Source organism: Parus major, chromosome 5, assembly GCF_001522545.3.
Source record: "Parus major isolate Abel chromosome 5, Parus_major1.1, whole genome shotgun sequence".
NCBI classification, from domain to species: Eukaryota; Metazoa; Chordata; class Aves; order Passeriformes; family Paridae; genus Parus; species Parus major.
The window spans coordinates 46,562,685-46,585,740 of NC_031774.1; the positions used below are offsets into that span (position 1 = coordinate 46,562,685).

General features: G+C 41.2%; 1 protein-coding gene across 2 annotated transcripts in view; it reads right to left on the reverse strand.

Annotated features, from left to right (window-relative positions):
- ITPK1 (inositol-tetrakisphosphate 1-kinase) overlaps positions 1-22,924 on the reverse strand; it is a 138,800-nt gene extending 115,876 nt beyond the window's left edge. Inside the window, exon 1 of one of the 2 annotated variants that reach the window (XM_015629902.2) lies at positions 22,746-22,924. In XM_015629902.2, the coding sequence (XP_015485388.1) occupies positions 22,746-22,840 (95 nt within the window). In that variant the 5' untranslated portion in view covers positions 22,841-22,924. Of the gene's footprint in view, positions 1-6,126; positions 8,093-22,745 lie in introns of those variants that run through there. The other variant, XM_015629904.2, reaches the window with a different exon arrangement.
- Between the last annotated feature and the right edge of the window lie 132 nt (positions 22,925-23,056).

Here is a 23,056-nt window from a genome sequence, read left to right on the forward strand (position 1 = left end):
AGCAGAAAACACATCATACAAAATAAAGAAATGTGAATTGAATTGATTTTCTCCATTTGAACAGATGCAGATGCCAATACCAATAATGGGCATTTTCCCTCACTGTAACAGATTCTTCTGCTCAATTTTACATCAAATCTTTTATTTTAGATCAAAGTAAAATGATTTTACTTTATTTGGAAGCCTCACTGGACAGGTTCACAATAAAATGAAAGCTTGGCTTCCAACAAGTGATGATCATACTCTTTGAAAATATTCCATTTATTGACATGTGGCCAACTTCCCTGAGAAGCAATAGGATAGAGTATTTGACAGTGCTGCAGTGAATATTCTTCATGGCCTACACAAACGACACATGATCCTGAAAATTAAATAAAATTTCTGCAACATGCAATATTTGAGTACAGACCTTACAATAAAAAGTACCTAAAAGGAGAATCAGCAAGTTAAAAAATGTTCTTTATTATAAAGCATACACAATTATTTTAATAGCTGATGTGAAAATTGAAGTGGGGATCAAAAATAATTAATAAACCCCAAAACACACACCCTGATCAAAAATGTTGAGGTAAGAGAACAGAGTTTTCCGCTGATCTCACTGGATAGGGCTGCAGTTTGAGGAGCTCGAAATCCAACAAATAGAACAAGGTATCACTGCCAACTTTGTAATATCAAGGCAATATAAACCATGAAGATTCACAGAAATACACCAAAACTTTGAGCAGGGATAGGCATAGGATTGTTATGCACAGGATCAGTCAAGGTCAGAAAGTACAAACTTGAAGTTGGACCAGAGAGCAGACAGTGAGATGAAAAGTCTCCCTTGTTCACCATAATTTCTGCACCTGAAAAGCACAAAACATCTTCAAGAAATCTCTACCCTAGCTGACGAAAATTCCATCAAGGTGATTAGACCACTTCAGAGAAGCACATCTATGTACATGCTATAAATACATCATTTTTATCAGGTATTTTATCTACTCTACATTACATTCAAGTTTACTGTTAGAGAAAGATTAAAATTCTCCCTATTTCTTCCAGTCCATAGGTTCTTGCTTTAAGCAATAGCATATGTACAGGTTTGCCAGAACACCCATTTTCTTGTTTGCTCCAGTAGACTGTTAACAGTGCATTAAAAGAAAAAACCCCAACCCTCTGATAAACCATAAAACACAAATACTGCCTGGTTTTTATCCAAGCTGTTAGAAAATACATCTGTCTGAAAGGGAAAGTGAATGATAAAGACAGAAGTTCAATGCAAATTCTTTTTGCTTGCAAGAAATTTACAGCATCCCATCTCTGTGAACCAAACATTTTTTCTCTGATCAGCTTCAGCCCTTCTGCAGGTGTGACTTTTACCCAAGAGGTCCCTTCAGAGCTCTGCCTTGAGCCAATACCCACAGCACATGCCTTGCTGTCTCCCACATCCCTGACCTTCAATGGCACATGCTCCTCTCTCTCACACTGACACTGTGGTACACACAAACACAGAGGGCCCTCTAATCCTGGCCTTGTTTGTTTTGTTTTTTTCTTGACTTGGCCTAGACAGCAGCTGTTACAGCCATCATTTCCATCAGTGACTGAACACATGTATTTTCAGATGACAACTTTCCCAAATTTGGCCAGGGCATGCAGGAGATCACATACAACCCCCTAAATGCTATTACATTTTTTAACCAGACTCTGCTTCAGCCCCAATTCAGGTCTGCTGGGGAGTCTGCTACACTGCATAACTGGGAGAGCCTGACAATTTCTTGGGCCACCTTAGATTTTCTAGAAGCTGCCTCAACAAGTTAAATCTTACCTGGTACCTGAGCTCTGTTACTCAAACTCTTCCTTCTCAGAAGAAAAGTCTTAGGCCAACAGTTCAGCTGCATCTTTTACATTTGCTTCCCTTTATGCACTTACCTAGATTCTCTGGTACCTGCCCCTCCCCATTACAAGACTGCTGTGATCACAACATGCCGATGACTTTAAAAGATAACCTGAATTCCACTAACAGGAAAAGGAAAAGCTGCATTTCTAATCTACCAAATTACCATTGTCCTTATCACTAAGTGGGTGGACATATAAACAGCTGATCCAGCTTTTGAGTGGGATTTGGAGAGGCAGTCACACAAAGGCACAGTAGCAGCTAGTTGTTTTCCTCTGGGTTTTATTTGTTCATCTCCACCCTGAAATTCACCCTTCAATCCCAATAATTGGCACCAACTAATTAGAAGGAAAAATACAAGTAGTTTATTAAATGTTTGATTACATGTTTGATTACACATGATCACAGAACAAATCTCCCTTGGACAGGCATAGTCATTTTCTCTTGCTTGCTTCTTTTGTTTGTAGACACAAGAGATAAGCACTGTGGAGATGCTGCTGTACCGTGCACTGGGATTTCAAGTCTATAGGTGACTGCACAACACGAGGCAAGGAGAAGCTGCCCACTCCTCTGCTGTTTCAGATTGATTTCCACATGGCTTCTTGCTGGATGCACACTGCTGCACCCCATGTTCCCTCTTTAGGGCTTTCACATCCAACAGAGTGTTATATACCAGATCAGCTCAAAGATACTGCCAGAATTACATCACAGGTTAACTGGTGATCCAATCAACATAAAGGAAAAGGACTTGTTTCAACTTTTAAACTGTTGTAATTCAAAAAAATATGTAAGAACGTGAAAATCATTATACATAAGAAAAAATCTGCATTAAATAAGAGCTTAAAATAAAATGAAAAATTCTGAATGTCTTAGAGCTTTGAACTGTAAGTAATAGGACTTTTTTTAGTCCCGTTTACTCTTACTTCTCAAGTAACAGTGAATTAAAACAACTCAACTATATTACAGTACTAAAATTTGGAAATGTACACATTTACCTCTCAATCTCTAAGCAAGTAAAAAAAAAACTGTTCAGAATATTTTAATGAATTCGTGAGGACAAAAGAAAATCCTTGAACAAATGTCTACTTTCACATTCCACTAGCACATCTATCTGCAACAGCAGGATTTCTTATGCCATGAAGTCTTTTTCCTTGGCAGCATGTTTTCACAGCCCTTTGCACATCAGATCCCTGCAGTCAGCTGTGTTTCATAGCTAAGGAGGCAGCTCCACACCCAGCTTTACGTAACCCCCTTACATGCAGTTGCTCAGCCTCGCTGACTTCACTCTTGCACTGGGTGGGTATTATCTGCCTAGATGGACTGGCAGGCTTTTGTGCTTGGTCAGCACACAGTCCAAGGTGCCAAATATACAGGCATCACCTTAACTAAGGGCAAAAGCTAATCCAATTTAGCAAAAACAATCCTCTTCAAAATCATCCCAACTGACCATAATAATGCCATGATGATTATAAAATGAGAATCAAAACCTTGCAGAAGTTGCACTTAGGTTGTAAACTGTTCTATTATTTGGACTACTCCACCACATCTCATTGAAACACTGCATCACCCCTAATCATCTTCTCTAGTTTCCAGATAAAATTTTAAAAATTGCCAGGTTACTTGTATTTTTGCAAGAATAATTTAAATACTGGCATTTTTCCCTCCATCTGAATTCTACCATCAACATCCACATTGCATTAAAAAAAAATCTTCCTCCAGCCTGGCCTGCATGTCTCCACAGCACTGCTCCAAGGCAGACACTAGCCAAACATCCTCCAGTGCCACAAACAGCTCTCAGACCTGGAAGGCTTCAGACCAGGCAGCACAGCTGACAACAGCCCACCAAGGCAGTCCAACAGCACATAGCCAGCCTTGATTTTGCAGCAGGACCCTCTCTCAAGGCCTGGCTTTAAGAGAAGCCCAGTTCCAGTGTAAAGTACTGAAGTGCAAATTTCCTGAACCAACAAAAACACTGACCTACATATTGGTCAGACATAATACCTACAATTCCAATTACTAATTTCCAGTGGAGTTTACAACAGTGCTCCAGGGCACTTTTAAGCCACAGACCCTGCTTACAGAGATACACTACATTTTCATTTATGTCCCTGTCTGTCTTCAGCATATTTAGTCAAAAGTGACCTTGGAAAGGTAAAAGATTATTTAATTGTGATTCCATTCTTTTTACACTGTGATGTTCTCCTTAGAAAAATCCCAGTAAAGTCACACCTAGATTTTTTACAGAATATTTTCCCTGGTGAAAATTAACTTCTCTACTCATATCACTAGTGAAAAAAAAGCCTACAGGCAAACAATTGGGAAATGAAAGAAAAAAATGTAAAACTGCATTTTTGGCCATTTAAGGCTATGAACTGAGAAAGACTGAATAAGTCTTTGCGTGAAAGCAAAACAGAATTTTAATACTGTGAAAAGCAGGAATATTTCTCTTTTTCAAGTAATTCTATGTAAAATATGCCATTATAACCAAGGCCCTAACCCACTAAGTACTGCATCCTATTTTACAGTAAACGGCTTACAGATGATTCCAAAGATAACCTGTGTGCTACACTTGCCATTCAAGTTCTCCCTCTGCTCATACGCTAGAGAGAACTAGAGAGAACATAACCCCAAAGAGCAAGTTTCTTTTCATTTCTTCCTGAAAGTTTACCACTGCCTTGGTGCTAGGCTTGCTCAAGATCTAATGTCTCTATTTACCTACAGCCACACAGCTCTGGTGCTGTAATTTAATGGCACCAAGCCAAACATCATGGGTCTTGCACCTTTCTCATAGTGTAAGTAGGCAGGGCATGCTTACGCTGTCAAGTACCAAACGCCTCCACTGATGATGAACATGCTCGGAAAATACAGGCAACAGAAGCTGTGGATGTGAAGCTTGCCATTACAGACACATCACACACATAACAGAAGTTTTTATTTCTTCTATGTATTTCTTCAGATAAAAAGGTATTTTTAAAGAGCTAAAGTTAGAATTCAGTTTTTCAGTGGAGAGATTTACATGAAATGGGTTTTAAAACTGCAGCCTCTGAGGAGGACCTACTGAGTCCCGTCAGTGCCTCAATCAGAACGCATTTCAGGGAGGGGAGGCTAGGACTGTAGCCTCTGCCTCCTCTCATGCTGTCCCTCACTTTACTGATGGTGCTGTTCCTCTCTCACTCACTTCTCTTGGATCACCTCTCACTTGGATCACCTTGACTTCCACTACTGCATCCCACAGGCTCAACAGTTCCCCTGGCTATGTCTGCATCTCCCTCCAAAGGCCCATCTATCCTGTACTCCACACAAAAGGAAGGAACTCCTCAAGTCCTTCTATGTTCATCCTGCAGTACCCACTGCCTTCGTTTGCTGTTATTAGAAACCCTGAATGTGAGACCTGTGCACTCTAGGACCCAAAGACAGCCAGCTCAAGAGCCCTCAGCCTTGGCAACCCTTGCCTGGGAGGGCACTGCAATACTGCAACCATCCCTGCTGCTCTCTACACCAGTGGTATAAGACAAGGTGGCAGCTGTGGTACTGTCCCTTCTGTCCTCCACATCGTGGTAGTCTTGGGGGAAAAACACCTGCTAGACACCATCATATCTTTAACACCCAAAACAACCAGCAGCAAGTTTTTGAACATCAGTGAGCATTTTGGACATTGCTAAAAACTGATACCTGCATAGCAACAATGATCCTGAATTTCACCACTTCCATTCATATGCTCAAGACAACAACCCAGCTGGATTAACTGCACAGTGGGCGAGTACCATCACCAAGTACTCCATCCACAATGGAAACTACTCTAGCAGCCCTTTACCACGAACCACACAGCTGCAGAATGGACAAATCACACATAGAATCACAGCATCAATTAGGTTGGAAAAGACCTCTGAGATCAAGTCCAACCTATGACTGAAGACCACCATGTCAACTAGACCAAGGCAGCAAGTGCCACGTCCAATATTTCCTTAAGGACCTGCAGGGATGACGACTCCACCACCTCCCTGGGCAGCCTGCTGCCATATCCAATCACCCTTTCCGTAGAGAATTTCTTCCTAATGCCTAAATTAAGCTTGCCCTGGCACCCAGTCACAGCTTTGCTTAACATAATTTCTTCAACACAAGTGAGACTACACAGAAATTCTTCCAAAGGATTTACAAAGCCAAAAGGAAAAAAACACATTTAAATATCCTCCTTGAAAAAACAACAAAAGAACCAAACAAAACCCAAAAAACAAATGACAAAAAAATCGTACCTTAAAGAAGCAAGGGAGAGAGACCAGAAATGCACTCTCCAACAGATCAACAGTATGGGAAATCTATGGCACACTGCCAGCCTGAGTATAAAATAAGAACACACGCAGTAAGGATCTCCTTTCCCTGATGCAAATATGCGGTTCCAGAAGCCAGTACTTGTCCATAAATAATCCACAAAAAAACACGGTAAAAAGAAAATAGTCTCACACCACGACAACTCAACAACATGAATTTTCTTCAGAAGTATTAGAAACAGCATCCCAACTTAAGTACATGCATGACCCTTGTATTGGATCAGAAAGGGTGCTCAGTCCAGCTCAGAGCATCACAGCAGGCAGTCCACTCCGATTGCCGTATCCATCTTCTTTCTTAGATATGGCTCACAGCTGTCCACTTGAAAAGCAGCCAGGAGAGGAGGCATAGGACCTTGCAGTCTATAAAGGTTTCATTCTGGTTTGGCATTTTATTCTTTCCCATGAGAGCACTCCTTGAAACCTTCACATACCCAGAGATTATCTGAACACACTGTGTTCTGCAGACATACTGTTTTCAGTACTGTGACTGAGACAACTGACATACAAGAGCTCACCTTAAAATACTGACCTTCTAAAGCAAATTAACTGCCCCCTTTTTTTCCACTTGGGAGTGTTTAGATTACACTGCTCTACTTTCACTGTTAGGATGGGATCTGAGGCCAGAGGTTCACACACCTACACCCTCACCTGTAAGGGAAGACTGAAACACTATGGTGTGCTGCTTGCTGGTCACTGGAAAGAGGTATGGTGCTATTTCTCAAACATTATTTCAGAAGAAGCATCAAATGATCCTAGACTTCAGAAAATAACTATGCAGTCTTCAAATCTCCTAGGAGATCCAGGCCTCATTTAGAAGGGAAAAAAATAGTTTCTCGGTACAATGGTGAACAGCAGCTTCTTTTAGAAAAAAAGGCTGCAGACCATACCTGATCTTTTCATTTTTAAATAAGCATGACAAAACCAAGCTGTTACCATGGCTGATACAACCCTCAAGCAGCCAATCATTTGAACCTTTCAGATGTTTAATACAAGTAAAACTACGTAGACTAAACCAGAAGGAGCACAGACTTCCTGAAGAGCCAGTCCCAGTAAACATACAGATGTGTGTGAAAGAAAACTAATCACTTTAGAGAAGTCATAATTTCTCACTTTTTCTCTTTTTTTTTTTTTTTTTTTTTAGTTCACAACTTTGGGGATTTTTTTTTTCCAAATTTTCTGTGTTAGGTAAACCTTCCCATTAGCCTCATCAGGTTGATGTTCAAGCTCAAATTTATTTGCAGCTTCCAGAGTTTTCGTTTTCCTGGGCAGGTTTCATGTGCACTTGAAAAATGGCAACTGCTTGCTCTACAGAATTACAAGGGCCTTCTTGGAAATCAGGCAGCCACAAAATGCAAGCAAGAAAACAATGCTGATCACTATCACTGCCTCTTCTGCACCGGACCAGTACACAGCCTACTGACTACTCCTCTCCTCATTGCTTTTCAAATCATAGTTTTATTTTCACCACATATTAAAGTTACCAACTTAGGAAAGTCAATGCAAGAAGATGAAATCTTAGTTTTGCAAAAACTGAGTAACTTACCCTGCATATGAACTGAAAATAAGCTAAATAGGTCTGAAAGACAACAGCAGTTGAATGAATTAAAATTTTTAAAACATCTTGGCATCCTCAACAACAAGGTCCAATGATATTTCTTTACAGAAATCACCAATGAGAAGGAGACAAATTTTAACAACTTTTTAATTTTGAACCATGTATTGGAATGGCTAAGTGAACCAAGAGCCCCTGAAAAATATTAAGATGAAGTAATATCTACATTGGCTCTTCTTTGAGATCCAATGATCTATGAGCAATGCAGATGCAACATTCAGCCACTGAACAGCATTCAAACAGGTTTGTATTACTTCAGACAGGCAGAACAAGTATATTAGAAAATTCATTAATTTACTTAAGTTACAGTGAAGCCTACTACTGAGGCAAAAGCCTACCCTATTTTGGCTGCCAGGCCTATGTCTGATTCAAGGGTTTTCAGACTCTTGGATAGGATAATGTTTCTTGATCTGGAAACTCCCTGTACAACCCCCATCTTAGGGAATACATCTAAGACATCAAGATTTAAACAGATTTCAATTGTTCCCAGCTCATCTATGTACACCTCTCTGCTCATATTTCAAAGCTGTCTGGACAGCATGCTTCAAAAACCCCTCATAGTCAAACTATGCATTTACAGTACAGCAGGAAAAAGCCATCTCGCAGGTTTTTTGGGGATTGGCTTTGCAGAAATACCTCTGAGTTCCTGTAGGCATCCAACACTGTCAACAGGCATTTTAAATAAATAATCTAATTTCCTGAAGCATTGGAGAGGAGGAAGAAAGACAAGGAAAAAATTTTCACTTTCAAAGACAAATAAAGAATGAGAAAAAGTTACCTTTTAATAGTTTTTATTTCATCAAAAGGAGGTCAAGTTTTACTATAAGAGAACCTTCATCTCTGCTCTTATAGAAGGTTCCAAAAATTATCCTCTCAAAGCCAAAGCAGCTGCAGAAAACAGCCCCACACAGACATTACTGCTTCAAAGATAAAAAAATATTGAAACAGAAACATTCTTCAGCACAAGCTTTTTACTGTAATATTAACAGCACTGCTAGGCTGCTCCGTTCTGCCTGGACCATCTCTAAACAACTGGCAATCTACTTATGGTTGGAAGGCGAAGGAACCAGGAGATTTCACATAGACCATGCACGTTTTCAGAAACAAACATTTGGTGTTTCAGGTTTCACCACCAGAAGCAAGTGTGCTAAAAGTCTATTCAGCCAGGGAGCTTTCACACCCACATATCAGTCAACATAAGAAAAGGTGACAACAGCATTAACAAGTAACAGGAAACTCAAATACTATACTTGGTCCTACAAAAACAAATTTCAAATGACACTACTGTATACTTCCCTGGGCCAAGCAGGCATGTAGCCTGCTTTCAATGGCACCATGTTTTAATTACTACCTACCACATTTTTGATTCTTGGCCATCAATTGTTGTTATCAAGCTATGACATCTTTTAAGTGCCTGCTGTCAGTAGCTATAGTACAACAGGGCAAGAACAAGCCAGTGAAAGAAATCCATGCGGTGATCCAGGTTTGCCATCAAACTTGTGCCAACATGAACAAATTCAATTTCCATTCCATTCCAAGTCTCTCAGGCTTTCCATTAAAAAAATTAAATCTGAACACCAGTTCAGAATATCGAGTTCCCAAGGAATCCAGCTACAGAGATTTCTAATTGCTTCACAGGAGCTGAATTAGCCCAAGATCTGCAAACATGATCAGTTCCCAGCAAGGTCAAAGAAACTCAACACCTTAAAAAGTAGGAGCTTTTCTGAATCTCAGCCTAATTCATATGCAAGGATTACTTTTTCAGGAGTAAGCCCTTGCACAAAGAGCTTCCATTAGCCCCCATCTAATTTGTCTAAGGAACAAGATTTAGAGATCTTGATCTTACACATCAGGAAACAGCTTTGCACCAGAAGAAATCTTTGGTAAAGCTGTTTTAGAATAAATTACTTGTTTCCAAAGTCTTGCCCAAGCTACGAACCAAGAATTTTAATTAAGGTGTCCTAATTGCAGTTAATTTGGGGTAGGGGACAGGGAAGAAACATGTTTTTTACACAGTCTGCTGGTACCAAAGTGACTTTAAAAACACACATTAGCTGTAGTAAATGTTCTAACCATGTTCTGTGATTTCAGAAACACATTTCCCTGTTAGAAGAAACTTCCCAATATATTTTTCTACAGAACTTTTTCACAATGACAAACAGGAGAAACTAGAAACCAGGGAAAATCAGGGAAGTTATTTGTTAACATATGAACAGACACAGCAGGTCAGACTGAAGGTCTAACCTACTCTGCCTCTGGCTGTTCTTTCTGTTCTATAGCCAAAGACACAAAAGAAACATCCCAAAATACTGCTTTTCTTCAGCAATTCCCTTGGAAGCAGAGCTACGCTGTTTCATCGCTACTGCAGAAATACTAAAGGAAAACCTGCTGAAAAGGAAAAGGATTAAGCATTACATTTTAATAGATTATTCAAGACAAACTAGGGATCAAATCACAGCACAAAAATATTTTGCCAACCCCCACCCAAACAATATGTACTGTGAGCCAAGATGCAGCCCTTCACTGATCAGGAAACCACTGAACACAGTAGCACTAAAATGAGGAAAGACTTTTACTACAAGAGCTGGTGGTCAGCACAGCACACCTGGAAGCGACAGTCTCCTGCAACCATAATTCTCTGCTATGCACTTGAGCTTATTTTACACAGAGAAGAAGACAGAACTCCCTATGCCTTTCTCATTCAATCACTTCTCACAGTGTCATTGTGGGCTCCACTCCTATTTGATTCAAACGAGCACTTACATCCCACCAGTCTCTTAGAAATACAATAACAACACAGTAGCTGACCAGAATCAATCAGGCAAAGTCTTCTCTACTCTCCAGAGCTTTCCCAGGGAGACATGAGCTATATGCTAAAGATCCATGTGGTTTGATTACAGTACCAAGAAGCAATGATAACCTGTCAGATACTTAAAGATACCTAAGAGAGCCTTTAAATTACATTTAGACCAGATAACAGCACGATCCACTATTTTTACTGAAAAAAGCAAGTTCTGATCCACAAGAATGCTCTGCCTTGAGGTGCAATACTAGTTGAAAATGGACAATCCATCACTTGTAAGTAACCAAAGTGATGAAGATCAATGCCCTATAGCATACATAAAGAGTAAAGCTAGTCACATTGCACTAAAAAAGGAATCAGAAAGGAAACTAGCTAGAGTTCTTGAAACTAACTTAGCCCCAAACAAAAGCAATTTAGACTGGTGGATGCCTATGACCAAAGATTTTTCAGTCTACTGAATCCTAGGAAAAAACCCAAACACCCAGAAACCAAAATTTGAAGCACACATCCTCTCAGATGCTACAAACTGAGGGCCTAAAATAGCACTAGAAAGAGAAAGGAAAACAAAATGGAGTTTCAAACCCCTATCTAGAAGCAACACGCTACTTTCTATTCAGTGTGTTAAAATTTTGGTTCAGACCTACTCTTTTCAAAATTCACTTCAAGCTGGACAAAGTCCCTAGACTTTGACCTATTTCTTGAGACAGAAGGAAAGGTTACACTAAAACATCAAGCCACAAAGTCAAAAAATACAACCCCATACAGTGCTTGTTCACTTGCAAATAGATCTTTTGTCCTCCTATAGCCCCAGTTCCCACTTGCAGCTCATGCAACCAGCAACAACTAAAGGTGTAGCACAAACTATTTTTCTCCATAAATTAAACAAGCTTTAAAAGGTGGCAGTTCTGAAAAAGAAAACTTGTACCAAGGGACAAAGGGTGCTGTTAAATTCTATCATCACGTACTTTCTCCCCAGCACACAGTGCTCCAACCCAATATGACAGCAATAATACTTCCCTCTTATGCTTTCTCCTTTTCTACTAGATACAGTGCAGAGGTCAGCAACTACAATTGTGGGGGATTTTTATATCATCAATCTTTCATCAGAATAGTAGTCTTGCTTAGTTTCTTTTTCCCTTTCCTCCCTCTTACACAGTTTTACAGGAGCTTTCTTTCAAGGCTTTAAAACTACCAGATTGACAGCTCCAGTGAATTAAGCTCCCTCTTTGTCAACAAAACAAGAGCAGCACCACAGGCAACCTCAGAACAAGCTCCCTCTATCCTTCCCTTCCCACCCCTCCAACTAGCAAGCATATCTGAATGCTGAGCTTCACACACAGCTCTATCAGGCCAGGGTGCCTTGTACAGAGTCTCTGATAACACAATTTACCCAGACTATCTCAGAGGACACTTATGTAAAAGTCACATACACTGGAAACATCATGACTCAACATGTTATCGGCATATACCTGTTCCAGACAGCACAGTAACTCTAAAACCATGAGGCTGGGCTGAGTGCATGCATATCTGTGCTTAAAGACTGGCTGACAAAGAAAACTCAGTTTAGACAACAGGGTGAAAGAATGCAGAGTTGAAGCAACCCTTAAAGTCATACTTGAGACCAGAGAAAGGCAATGTTAACTGAAAAAATCAATAGGAAGACCAGAAAAACTCAATGCTCTTAATATAAGATGAAAGCAAGGTACAGATTTTATTAAAAACTGAATTGCACATTTGGCATAAATACTAGAAAAGACAGAGATCCTGTTACTATTGCAGTACTAATACAGTACTTCACATTCTGGGAGTGCCCCTCTGCTACGTTAGCATTTGACCTCATCAGGTAGCAAACGAGGATCTGGACACTCTTCTCTCCTCAGTTACAAGGGGCTTTTAGGTTCCACGAACCCCTCCACTGTTGGCTTCAAGTCAAAAATTATCATGCACTAGATTAAGTTAGAAGACAGCTTCTAAACAGTACCAAATCTTAGTTCCTCCTCCCTCTTCTAAAAGCTTTCTTATTTTTAGCAGGAAAGTGTTTTCTTTTTGGGGAAGAACTTTTGACACCTGAATTTTGCAAGCTAACTTGACCAAATTTTTTTCTTTTAATTTCTTAATTAGTCAAGAGCTAGGGTGTTTTTGTAAAATGAATACCTACACATACACTTAAAAATAAGTAATACCTATTCCTTTACAGGCTTGAAAAACGAACACAGTAAAACCAAAACCCAAGAAAAAAACCACCCCACAACACAGCAAATGCAACTTTGTATTTGCTTATGTTGCTACTCACAGACAAACTAGAGAACTGTCAACAAATAAATGCCAACAGCCTCCTTATGTTCTTGTGATGGCAGAAATGAAAGTGAGTTCAAAAATGCATTAAAAGATTTATGTGGAGCAGATCCATCTGTGGCTACTAAATGTGGTACCATGGACACAACTGCTGCCACCAAAGTCTCTAAAAGCGACTGACAGAAGAGGGTCTGCCAAGGGGAAGGTGAACACATTTGCTCTGTGCCTCATATTTTCCCTAAGCATCTGCTATAACTATCCCTTCAGGTCCTGGGTAGCTGGGTTCAGGTCTGTTTGGCTGTCCTCACAATCTTCAGCTGGCCCATCAACCCAAACAGCTCCAAGCAATTACAACCTCTGCTACAAAGCAAAACATACTGATGAACGTGGGTGGAATTACCCTCACCACTACCCCCGCCACCCTCTCATCCTTCAAATGGCAGCAAGGAGAGCCCATTCCATCAGTGACAGCATGCAGAGGGGGCTGGATCCTCTGCCTGTAAATTCCCCAAAACTGAGACAAGATTTTGTAATCAAAGGAACAGCGTGTTCCTGAACAAACCGGCATCTACATGCAGCTGCATGACATGCAGATAGAGCTAAAGAACAACAGTGTTCTGTATTTACATTCATCTCTGTGGCTTGTATTTTAACTACAAGGAAATAAACAAGTTTCTCCTTGAAACACACATACCCAATTGGGTTAAAGTGGTCACTGCTGGACTCACTGAAACATACCATATTGATGAAGCAGGCAGTGTTTCACAGCCCACAGGTACAAATGATGACAGCATCGTTGTAGGGAAAGCAGGGTGACAAGATAAGGAATAAGCCTAGCCATCCAACCAATTTTTTTAACCAAATGGCAAAAGCCATTTCAGAATGGCAGGGAAAAAGAACTGCAGTACTATGGCTGCCAAGAGGTCAGGTGTGGCATTTCGTAAGTGAACCTTTATGGTATCATTTCCTTCCAGCACAATTAATCACCCCAGACATCACTTGTTCTATCAGCTATTAACCAGTTGCCCCAACCCCAACATGAAGATAAAATTATCAAGGTTAGGCAGCAAGAGTCATTACTAAGCACTACAGCACACAGTGCCAAGGGCCTTGTTTCCAGTGAATCCTCTGAACTATTTCTTCCTGCTGTAACAAAATACATTGCAGAATTACATGCATTTATCCATACCTAACATCAGGGAGAAAATTACAAGAAGTACAAAGAATCACCAGCATGTTAAAACACCTAGATTTCAGAAAAGGACATCTATGTTGCTTATGGCCAAAATATTAAACTCAACCCGGGTCACTTGAAACACTGATTTTTAGCTCATTACTGCTCTCTGAGGGGGGACACTCAATATCCATGAATGTTTGTGATACAGACTGATGAGACAGCCACAGGGCTTCAGAACAACAGGCAGGAGCACCATGACTTCACAGCTCAAGATTTAGTATCTGGATTTTGCTACAGACATGTCTCATGCACTTATTTTTCCTCCTTTGCCAGTGGCACTACGGAGAATTCAGTTTCACAAGGCAGTGCCTCAGGACCCAGACTATACATGCAGAACCAGTGTGTTTCAAAGGGAAAGAACCAAAGATGCCTTTTTGACAAGAAGGAAGAAAGGTCTGTGGGGGATATGATGAAGAACAAAAATAAACCTGCTTCTGAGGAGGAAGGACCAGCTTCAAATTCTTCCAAGCAAGGAAGATTGACTCAGCAATATGTTATAACTGTAGTAATACCAGACATATTACAAATCTTCATTAACTGCCATCAGAGAGAAGATGATTAAACAGCTCGATGTGAACTGAACTTGCTTCCAGGTCCTGTGCCTGGCTGTGCCAATTACTTTCCTGGAAGTGCCACTACATCTGGAAATGTGATTTTCTCCACTGTGCAGTTCATAGACTTGAGAGCCCCCAGAGCAAACTCTCTATGTCTGTATACCCTGCTGCCTGCATAGGTAGTACCCTGGCTATGGGAAAGAGCAGACTTCTGCTTTGGTTCCCAATTCACAGGAATTATTTTACATGAGTGGTAATCACACCCCAGTCAAATTAGCCCAAGCACTGAAGCTGGGAGGAAAGAACTACAAGTAAGAACATTCTGCTTGGAAATAAAGGACCCCTCCTTCAATGAAATACAGTCGTTTTGAAAGCCATTCCTAAAGAGCAATGGTTGTCCTCCAAATAGGATTTCTCTCTGCAGATAGAATACTAACTAGCACTTCCATAGTATTTGGACAGTATGGAAGTACCAGCAGCTTCCTCCTTGATCATATAAAGCACATAGCTCCTTTTGAGCAGAGCTAAATTCCATCAGTACAAAATAAGCCATTGTTTCAAGGACTGAACACTGAACTCAAAAATGACAAAACGGAAGATAACCAGACAAGAGAGGGTTTGTTCTACAATGCTGTACCCCAGATGTGACCAGCCCAGGTGCTTATTTTATCTATTATCACACTTATTTTAGCGTGTTTCACATGCATTGCTTCCTTCTTTCTTTGGAACACATTCAAGAATGTGATCTCACCAAAAAGTGTCAACTGTTGAGATGAATACCACATTATCTAGTCAATATCAGGAGATACGCTATCAATTTCCAGGTGCAGCACATTAAGACAAAGGAAACACTTTCTGTCATCTCTGACACTCAACTCACACTGAGCCTCTATATTCAAGAGATCCACACACATTTAGACTGGCCACTTAGACTTCCCAAGTCATGACTCCCAAATTAGTAAAGGGATTTCAAGCTACTTAATGCACACTAAGCATGGTTTCTCAGGTACCTTCTGCACTTCTACAGATTGAACCAAAACAGGGCCAACATTGACCTCAGGAGAGGTCAACATCTCTGCCCTGAGACAGCACCACAGGCCTGAAATACTCCCAGCATATTTGTTCAAACTGGTTGTAGTCATCTCAAGAAAACATTCCACTGCCTACCTGGACAATTACAGTATCTTTTTAACTTACCTATCATTCCTCCTTGGCACAGCTGAAGACCACTGCTTTTTCTTCTACCTACAGCAGAACTGGGGAACATGCTTGGCAAAAGAGGGGGGGATCATGTATTTTTTTTATTTCATACAACAGCTTTTTACAGTCAAGATCATCTCCAGCCTCTTTTTTATGCTTAAGAGCAGTGCAATACACTGTATTTACAAAACCGCCGATTCTTTCCACTGCTCTCTTTTGGGCACTTCCCAGCTGATCAACCTTTTCCCTGAATTGCCGTGCCCCAGACCAAAGGCAGTAGGTGAGGCTACTGCTGTAGCAGCGTTATCAGTGCTGTGCAGAACGGAGACATTACTTCATGTGCCTTGCAGGCTCAGTTCCAACTTACGCACCCCAAGATGATATTTGCTTGGGGTTTTGTAGGGCTTTTTTTTTCGGCAACACTGTCAATTTGTATTCAGCCCATGATCTGCAAAAGAATGCAGATCATTCTCAGGAAAGCTGCCACCTGACCAGGCTTATTACTGTTTCTTGCTGCATATCAGTTCCAACAGGCTGTGGTAAAGGGATGTGCCATAAGGAAGACGCAAACTTCCTGAACCCGAGGTAAATGATTGCTAGACCACAAAACTGAGTCGCTATGAAAGGGTGATTGTTGCAGTCACTTCTGTTGTCCAGCAGCTGCACTGTGTTCCCATGAAATGGTTCTGCAAGCATAACACCGTAAGCTTTGTGGGGGAAGAATGCCTGGCAGTAGGTGCTCTCAGAGATTAAGAAAACGCACACATATCCAGCTCTTATGGGATATAGAGTCTCTACACATTACAGGAAGAAGGAGCAAGAATCCAGAAATAGACTGAGCTTCCCCTCCAAGAAATACACCCTTCTTCGCTACAACCTTCAACACCTTTTCTCAGCTTAATATAATTTCTACCATTAGGCCAGTTGTCTCTGTTAAAAATTGATGTCAAAGAAACTCACTCACCCATCTAGCCCACAGTTACTTCTCATGATATAGTATTTCAGACTAACATAACCAACAATGGAAGCTATTGATCAACACACATACATTTTATTTTTATGGATTTTAAGGTTGTAAAAGCTAACTGGCACAAGTCAGATATTTAACAAAAGTAGTATTTAGGGCTTTTTGTGGGGAATTGGGGTTAAAGAAAATCCCCTGACTTCTTCCTGGAAAAAATATGTAATATACTTCCTGCCTGCTATATAAAGAAACAGATTAATTTAATACCCTCAAACCAGCATTATTCTTAAATCTGTCTTAAAACTCATGTTTAGGTTCTTGTGCACAGGCACACAAGAGACTACCAAGTTTAGAAGAGGAAAAAAAGAACCATACAGATCTACAGCACTGACAACACTGCTTACCATTTCATGGTAGATTACCAGATAGTGTGATTTCTCATGTGCTAAAATAAAACTTAACAAAAATTAAATGGACAGAAGCCAAAGAATCAATTTAGTCTAAAAAAAAAGGAAAAATAACCCAAACAAATTCAAGCCTCACAGAAATTTAAATTAGGCATACTAATATTTTGCTAGGGAAAAAAAAATCATTGGTTGCTATATTCAACCTCGTGTCAGCCTCAAAACAGCTTCATCATAATACAATGAAAAAAACTCAAACACACCAGAGTGACTTGTCACAACAAAACGGTCTTCAGCACAGGTGACAGATGCTCTTTTGGAGCTACATACCCAAATTTCTGTATTAAATCCCAGGCCTGCTGAACTGATGCAGGCCACAATTCAAGAACATGGCCTTAAGTTTCAAAAGAGCTGTCACTAGTGAATAGCACATGGGAATCTAAACTGGACCAAAACAACTCAGCTTCCTGCATGTCAGGGGATGCTATCATTTTGTCATGGCTGATCTCACAAGGAGGGAAGATGACAATTTGGCTTGCTCACTAATAATCAAGACAACTGGGCTTTACTAGAAGGCATAACTCAAACAGCCTGCTTCCATTGCCTTCTGTGGGCAGAATTTGAATTTCTCAGCATGTCTATCATTTCCTGAAAAGTTCTTCCTCACAGATATTCACCCAGTTTTATGAAACAAGAAAAAAAATAAAACCAACAAACAAATAAACAACAAACAAACCAAAAACAAAAGAAAAAACAAAACCCACAGCAGAGTAAAATCTTACCATAAATAATCTGGTCATTATGGTGTACAAGCACAGTTCCTCTATCAGTCAAATTGTGGGATTTATTATGACATGAATTACATCTGCAGGCAACTCTTCAATGCCTTTTCTATTTGTTTCCTACATGCCATTAAGAGGAAATTCTGACTTTTTATGCATATAGCTACACAGAAAAACTACCAAATTACCATGCAAAGTTACAACTGCACACACGAATGCTTTTTGTCCAAAATAACTGAGAAATAGCTTATCATTTAGAATTGGGTGACTTTAAATTATCTCCTCTTGAAGTGTATTTCACTTCACATCACTATAACTTATTCATATTGCTGTGACCTTACTGCTTCATATCTCCAGAGCTCCCCAAAGAGACCATAGTAACAGCTGACAGGCAGAACAACTACCAAGGAAATGGAGGCTTTTAATGAGCAAAGAAACATTTGTAAATGGCTGCACCTCCCTAATCTTAACGGGTGCCAGATGCATACAACTCATTTTCTGAGTAGATATATGCATTTTTGCACATATAGGCCACTTTTCATATGGCATGAACAGGAGTCTTTTCATCCACAATGTCCACAGAGACCCAGCAGTATGCGTATTTTACAAAACGATTACATGGGCATCTAAGAGTCCTTACCACTGTCTGACAGTCACACAACAGCTCTCCCATCTCAATAACGGAATGTGGCATCTCCATTTCCCTAACCTTGTATTAGTGCTCATGCACCTGTACAGTGACAGCCATTCCAATATCAATGTGATGAGCACAGAACTGATTGCATTGAGAGTCTTTGCCAGCTGCAAAATCATTAAACCCAACCTGAGACAGAAGATAAGACCAAGCAGCTTGAAAAAGGAGGAACTGCTCATTTCAGCAGCAGCAGGGACACGTGACAACATCAGAACTACGCACTTATATCACAGGCTCCTAAATTCTCTGTTAGGAATGCCTAGAAACCTTGCTTTACTTTTCAGCAGGGCATAGATACTCTATATTGTGGCAATAGACAGCAACCTAAGAGACTGTGCCACCTTAGAGAAGCAGAACAAAAAGGTTCACAAGAAAGTCTGTTTGAGATGCACCAACCAGACATTTGCACACTACAGTCCCGCAAGGACCCTACATGTGGGGAACTGCAGCCACGGCATATACGCTGGAATGCAGGTAGTTCCAAGTACAACACAAAGCACAGCATTCTAACAGCTTTACTAAAAGCAAAGGACAACTTGCCAATAGTGATAAATTGCCTGACTAATGAATTTACTGACAGTATAAGAAAGATGTATCAAGTGTCCTGCTCCACACAAAAGAGCTCAACCCCATATCACAACTGAAACAAGAATGCCTTTATATCAGCAAGACTGAGACAGAAATTTTCTTCTTGCCACTGAAACTGTACTGATGCATGGCACAGAATATAAAGTCTTGCTCCGATGTCAGCTTACGAAGAGCAGCTTGTATAGAAAAGAGCTGTTGGGCAAAACCAAAAACCACCTCAGGAAACAGACCAGAACTGAGGACACACCTCATCCCAAAGGAATGCCCTTGCCATAGCGCTTCAGACATAGCAGGGAGAATGACTAACCTGGCACTGTGGAGCAAAGTCACATTCCTCTCTATACACAGTGGCAGGTTCAGCCAGAGGATCAGAGTGAGCTTGGCCCATCTTCAGGTTTGGTCTCCCCTGAGAGGGATCAGCTACAGGCTTGAAAGCAGGCTTCCCAGGTGACAGACCAAGCACTCTGTCTTCCAGGTCAACAGCTCCTGAGGCACTATTCAGAAATCACTGATTCTCTGTAGCAGGCCTGTGAAAACACATTGCCTCTTTGCTCGTCACTCTGCTCAGAACCCCCAAGGAAATGTAGAACCATTGAGGTCTGCACTGGGGTGGCAACTCAACAATTTAGGATCACCGGTCTGCACTATAAATGTGAAGGTAGATACAACCACAGGCACCACCTTTACCTTTACAAAGTTGTGCTCTACAAAGAATACAGCTCAAGTGGGACATACCTAGTCTGTCACAGTGAGAACCAAGCACGCAGGTGAAGTCAAAGGCCTTTGATATCAAGAAGATTCCCTTGTGAATAAAAAGATTAGGCAAACGTCCCATGACACTATGTTCAGGTAGAACAGATCTCTTGTCAATCATACAGAGAGTTTCAAGATGGATACAAACATGAGGAAAGTATTTAAGGTTCCTGCCCGGTATTTTGTGAAGCAGAAAGCTGAAGCCAGGAATGGCTACACCCCAAAGCTACATCTTAGCTTCTGGTCCACTCACACTGGCTCATGTCTCATCTCAGCTCTGACAATCTAACCTAAAACCTGGAGCCACGCTTAAGAAAGCAGTCTAACACTTAGAGTCGATCTCTCAGAGAATGCTTTGAACAGATTTTGAAATGTCTGTCCGTGGCCTCTTCAGGATGTCAGTACTTTGCACAAGAAGTGGCTACCCTGGCAAACTGTAAAGAAATAAAGATTCACCCAGCATGCTTCAGGAGTTCATTAGGAGCTTCCTTTTACTTTCCTGGACTATATAACTGTTTAATTACAAACTCATACAAACAAATCTGAACTTTGTAGTCATCCAGAAAGTATATCTCTAGGCAACAGGCAAATAAATTCCAAGTAGCAGTCACCATAAAGCACATGGAGTAGACAGACAGATACATAGTCCACTCTAACACATGAATCACTGTACAGGAATGAGTATGCTTGTCTTGTTTTTTACCATACACAAGATTTCTAGTAAGATGTATGTTAAGCTTGGCACAATTGCTTCTACAGCAGAAAAAACCTTACAAGCACACAAGTTATCAAGATAATATCCATAAAATACCTGAAATCTTTGCCTAAATGAATGCAGCTCCCATTGGTGTCAATAGAAGTTACTAGAAATGAAAACAGCATCCAAGATATCAGCAGAATGTGTTCCAATGACTGTACTTAAACCAAACATCTAACTCTGCTTGTACAGAAATGTTAATAATACTTTTAAAAGTATCAAAGCATGCATGAACAGCCATCTCTATTCAGCATCTCTGAACACTATTCAAATTGAGCTTAGCCTGTACAGGATGAGCTAACCTAATTTTCACCAAGAAATTAGTAAAGTGTAGCAAGAGAGATACTTTGGGGTCAATTTTCACAGCAGTATAATGACCCAGAACTATTAATAAGTTTGTACAGTACACAAAGAAATTGTAGATCCATGTTATGTAACACAAGTGTAAGGAATTTCTAAGGTAGAGTGAAAGGAAGCAAAGCACTTAGTCAAAAAGAGAAACATGGACAATGGAGGGGAAAAACTCTGTTTTGGAGATTGCTAAATATAACAATGTACAATACATAATACAAAGAAGTTTTTAATGGATTTTCTGAGATTCACTGTAGTTTCCAGGCATTAAAAACAGCCTATAACAAACCTTAAGGCCCTAAAAATTACATTTTTTGTGTACCTATTAGAGGTTAAAAAAAAAAAAAAAAGTTCAGCATCACAAAAACTAACCTATAATCTCACACAAGGGCAAAACTTAGCATTATTCATGGACGAGAATCTTGCTTGGAGAACCACATGAAATTAGACATTAAACCAGAACTTGTGGCCTTTCTATACTTTAAAAAAGTCTAGTAAATTTTGCTTAAGTTTGACAGAGGGGGTACAGAATGCCAAATACAAAAGCTGATGTACAAGTTTCTGTCACTTTCCTGAAAGAGTTTTCTGTTCTGTCTCCCTCATCTTTACAGAAAGAAGCAACTGCTGTCAACAGAAATTTCACAGGGACCGGTGTTTTTAGCATGACATGCGTTAATTAAAGTGCATTTGAATTCTGTAAAGTCTGCAGCATATTTTTCAATTATTGAAACTGCTTTAGAATCCTTGTTAAAAATTTAGTATTAGAATGAAGTAAGAGAAAGCTGTTATTCAGTACCAGAAGCTGTAATGCATGTGTCACAAGATGGAGTTTAAACTCCCAATTAAATAATAAAATTGTGTAATATACTGCAAAAATTATCCTCTAAGCTATTCAGATAAAGTCAAATTACAGCTTATCAAACTAACCTTTTACCTCTGGGACAGCACAAAATAGACGCAGTTATACCATCTTCAGATGTCTCATTCACATTCCAAATGAATACAAGCTTATTCAGGGGTTTGTAGACCCTAATTTTAACTGTTTTCACATCGTGAAGGAAAGTTATTCCCAAACGTTTGACTTTTTCTAATAATAACTCGGCTTCGAAAGAGGGTCCGCAAAGATCTCAAATTACCCCATTTCAACGGGAATAGCAGAGACATCTCGGGAAGCAGGGGGCAAAAATGTACCCGGACGGGCAGTAACGTGGGGCTGTGCCGGGCCCTCGCACACCCACAGGGATGCTGCACCATCCCGGATAGTGTTTCCCTGGAGCGCCCGGCAGCGCCCAGGTGAGCGGGAGGCAGGAGCGCTTAGCCCGGCCCGGCGGCAGCGGGGCGAGGTGCCCGGAGCACTGCGAGCCCTGCGAGCCCTGCGGCCCCGGTCCCGGCGGGCAGAGCCGGCTCCGCGGAGCCACGCACCGAGTGCAGTACGCCCGAGGGCGGCGCGGGCCCCGGCCGAGCACGGAGCGGCCCCAGCCCCATCTCGGGGCCGCCGCCTGCCCCGGCGGCCGCCCCGGCGCTCCCCGCGGTGAGGGCCGCCTTCTTACCGGCACAGCTCGGCGAAGGCCTGGAAATTCAGTTTCCTGATCTTCTTCTCGCTGAGCCAGTATCCCACCCGCTTCCCCTTCAGGAAGGTCTGCATGGTGCCGCCCCGCGAGCAGGGGACCGGTCCCGGGCGGCGGGGCAGCGCGGCTGCCGCTCGCACTCGGCGCCTGCCAAGCGACGGCTGGAAGAGAAGCAGAGAAAGGAGGATCAGCCGGCTCCCCGCGGCGGGCGCTGCCCCCCGCCCGGCCCGCTGAACCGCCGAGCCGCGCCAGGCACAGATCCCGGCGGGCGGGCAGCCCCGACAGGCCCTTCC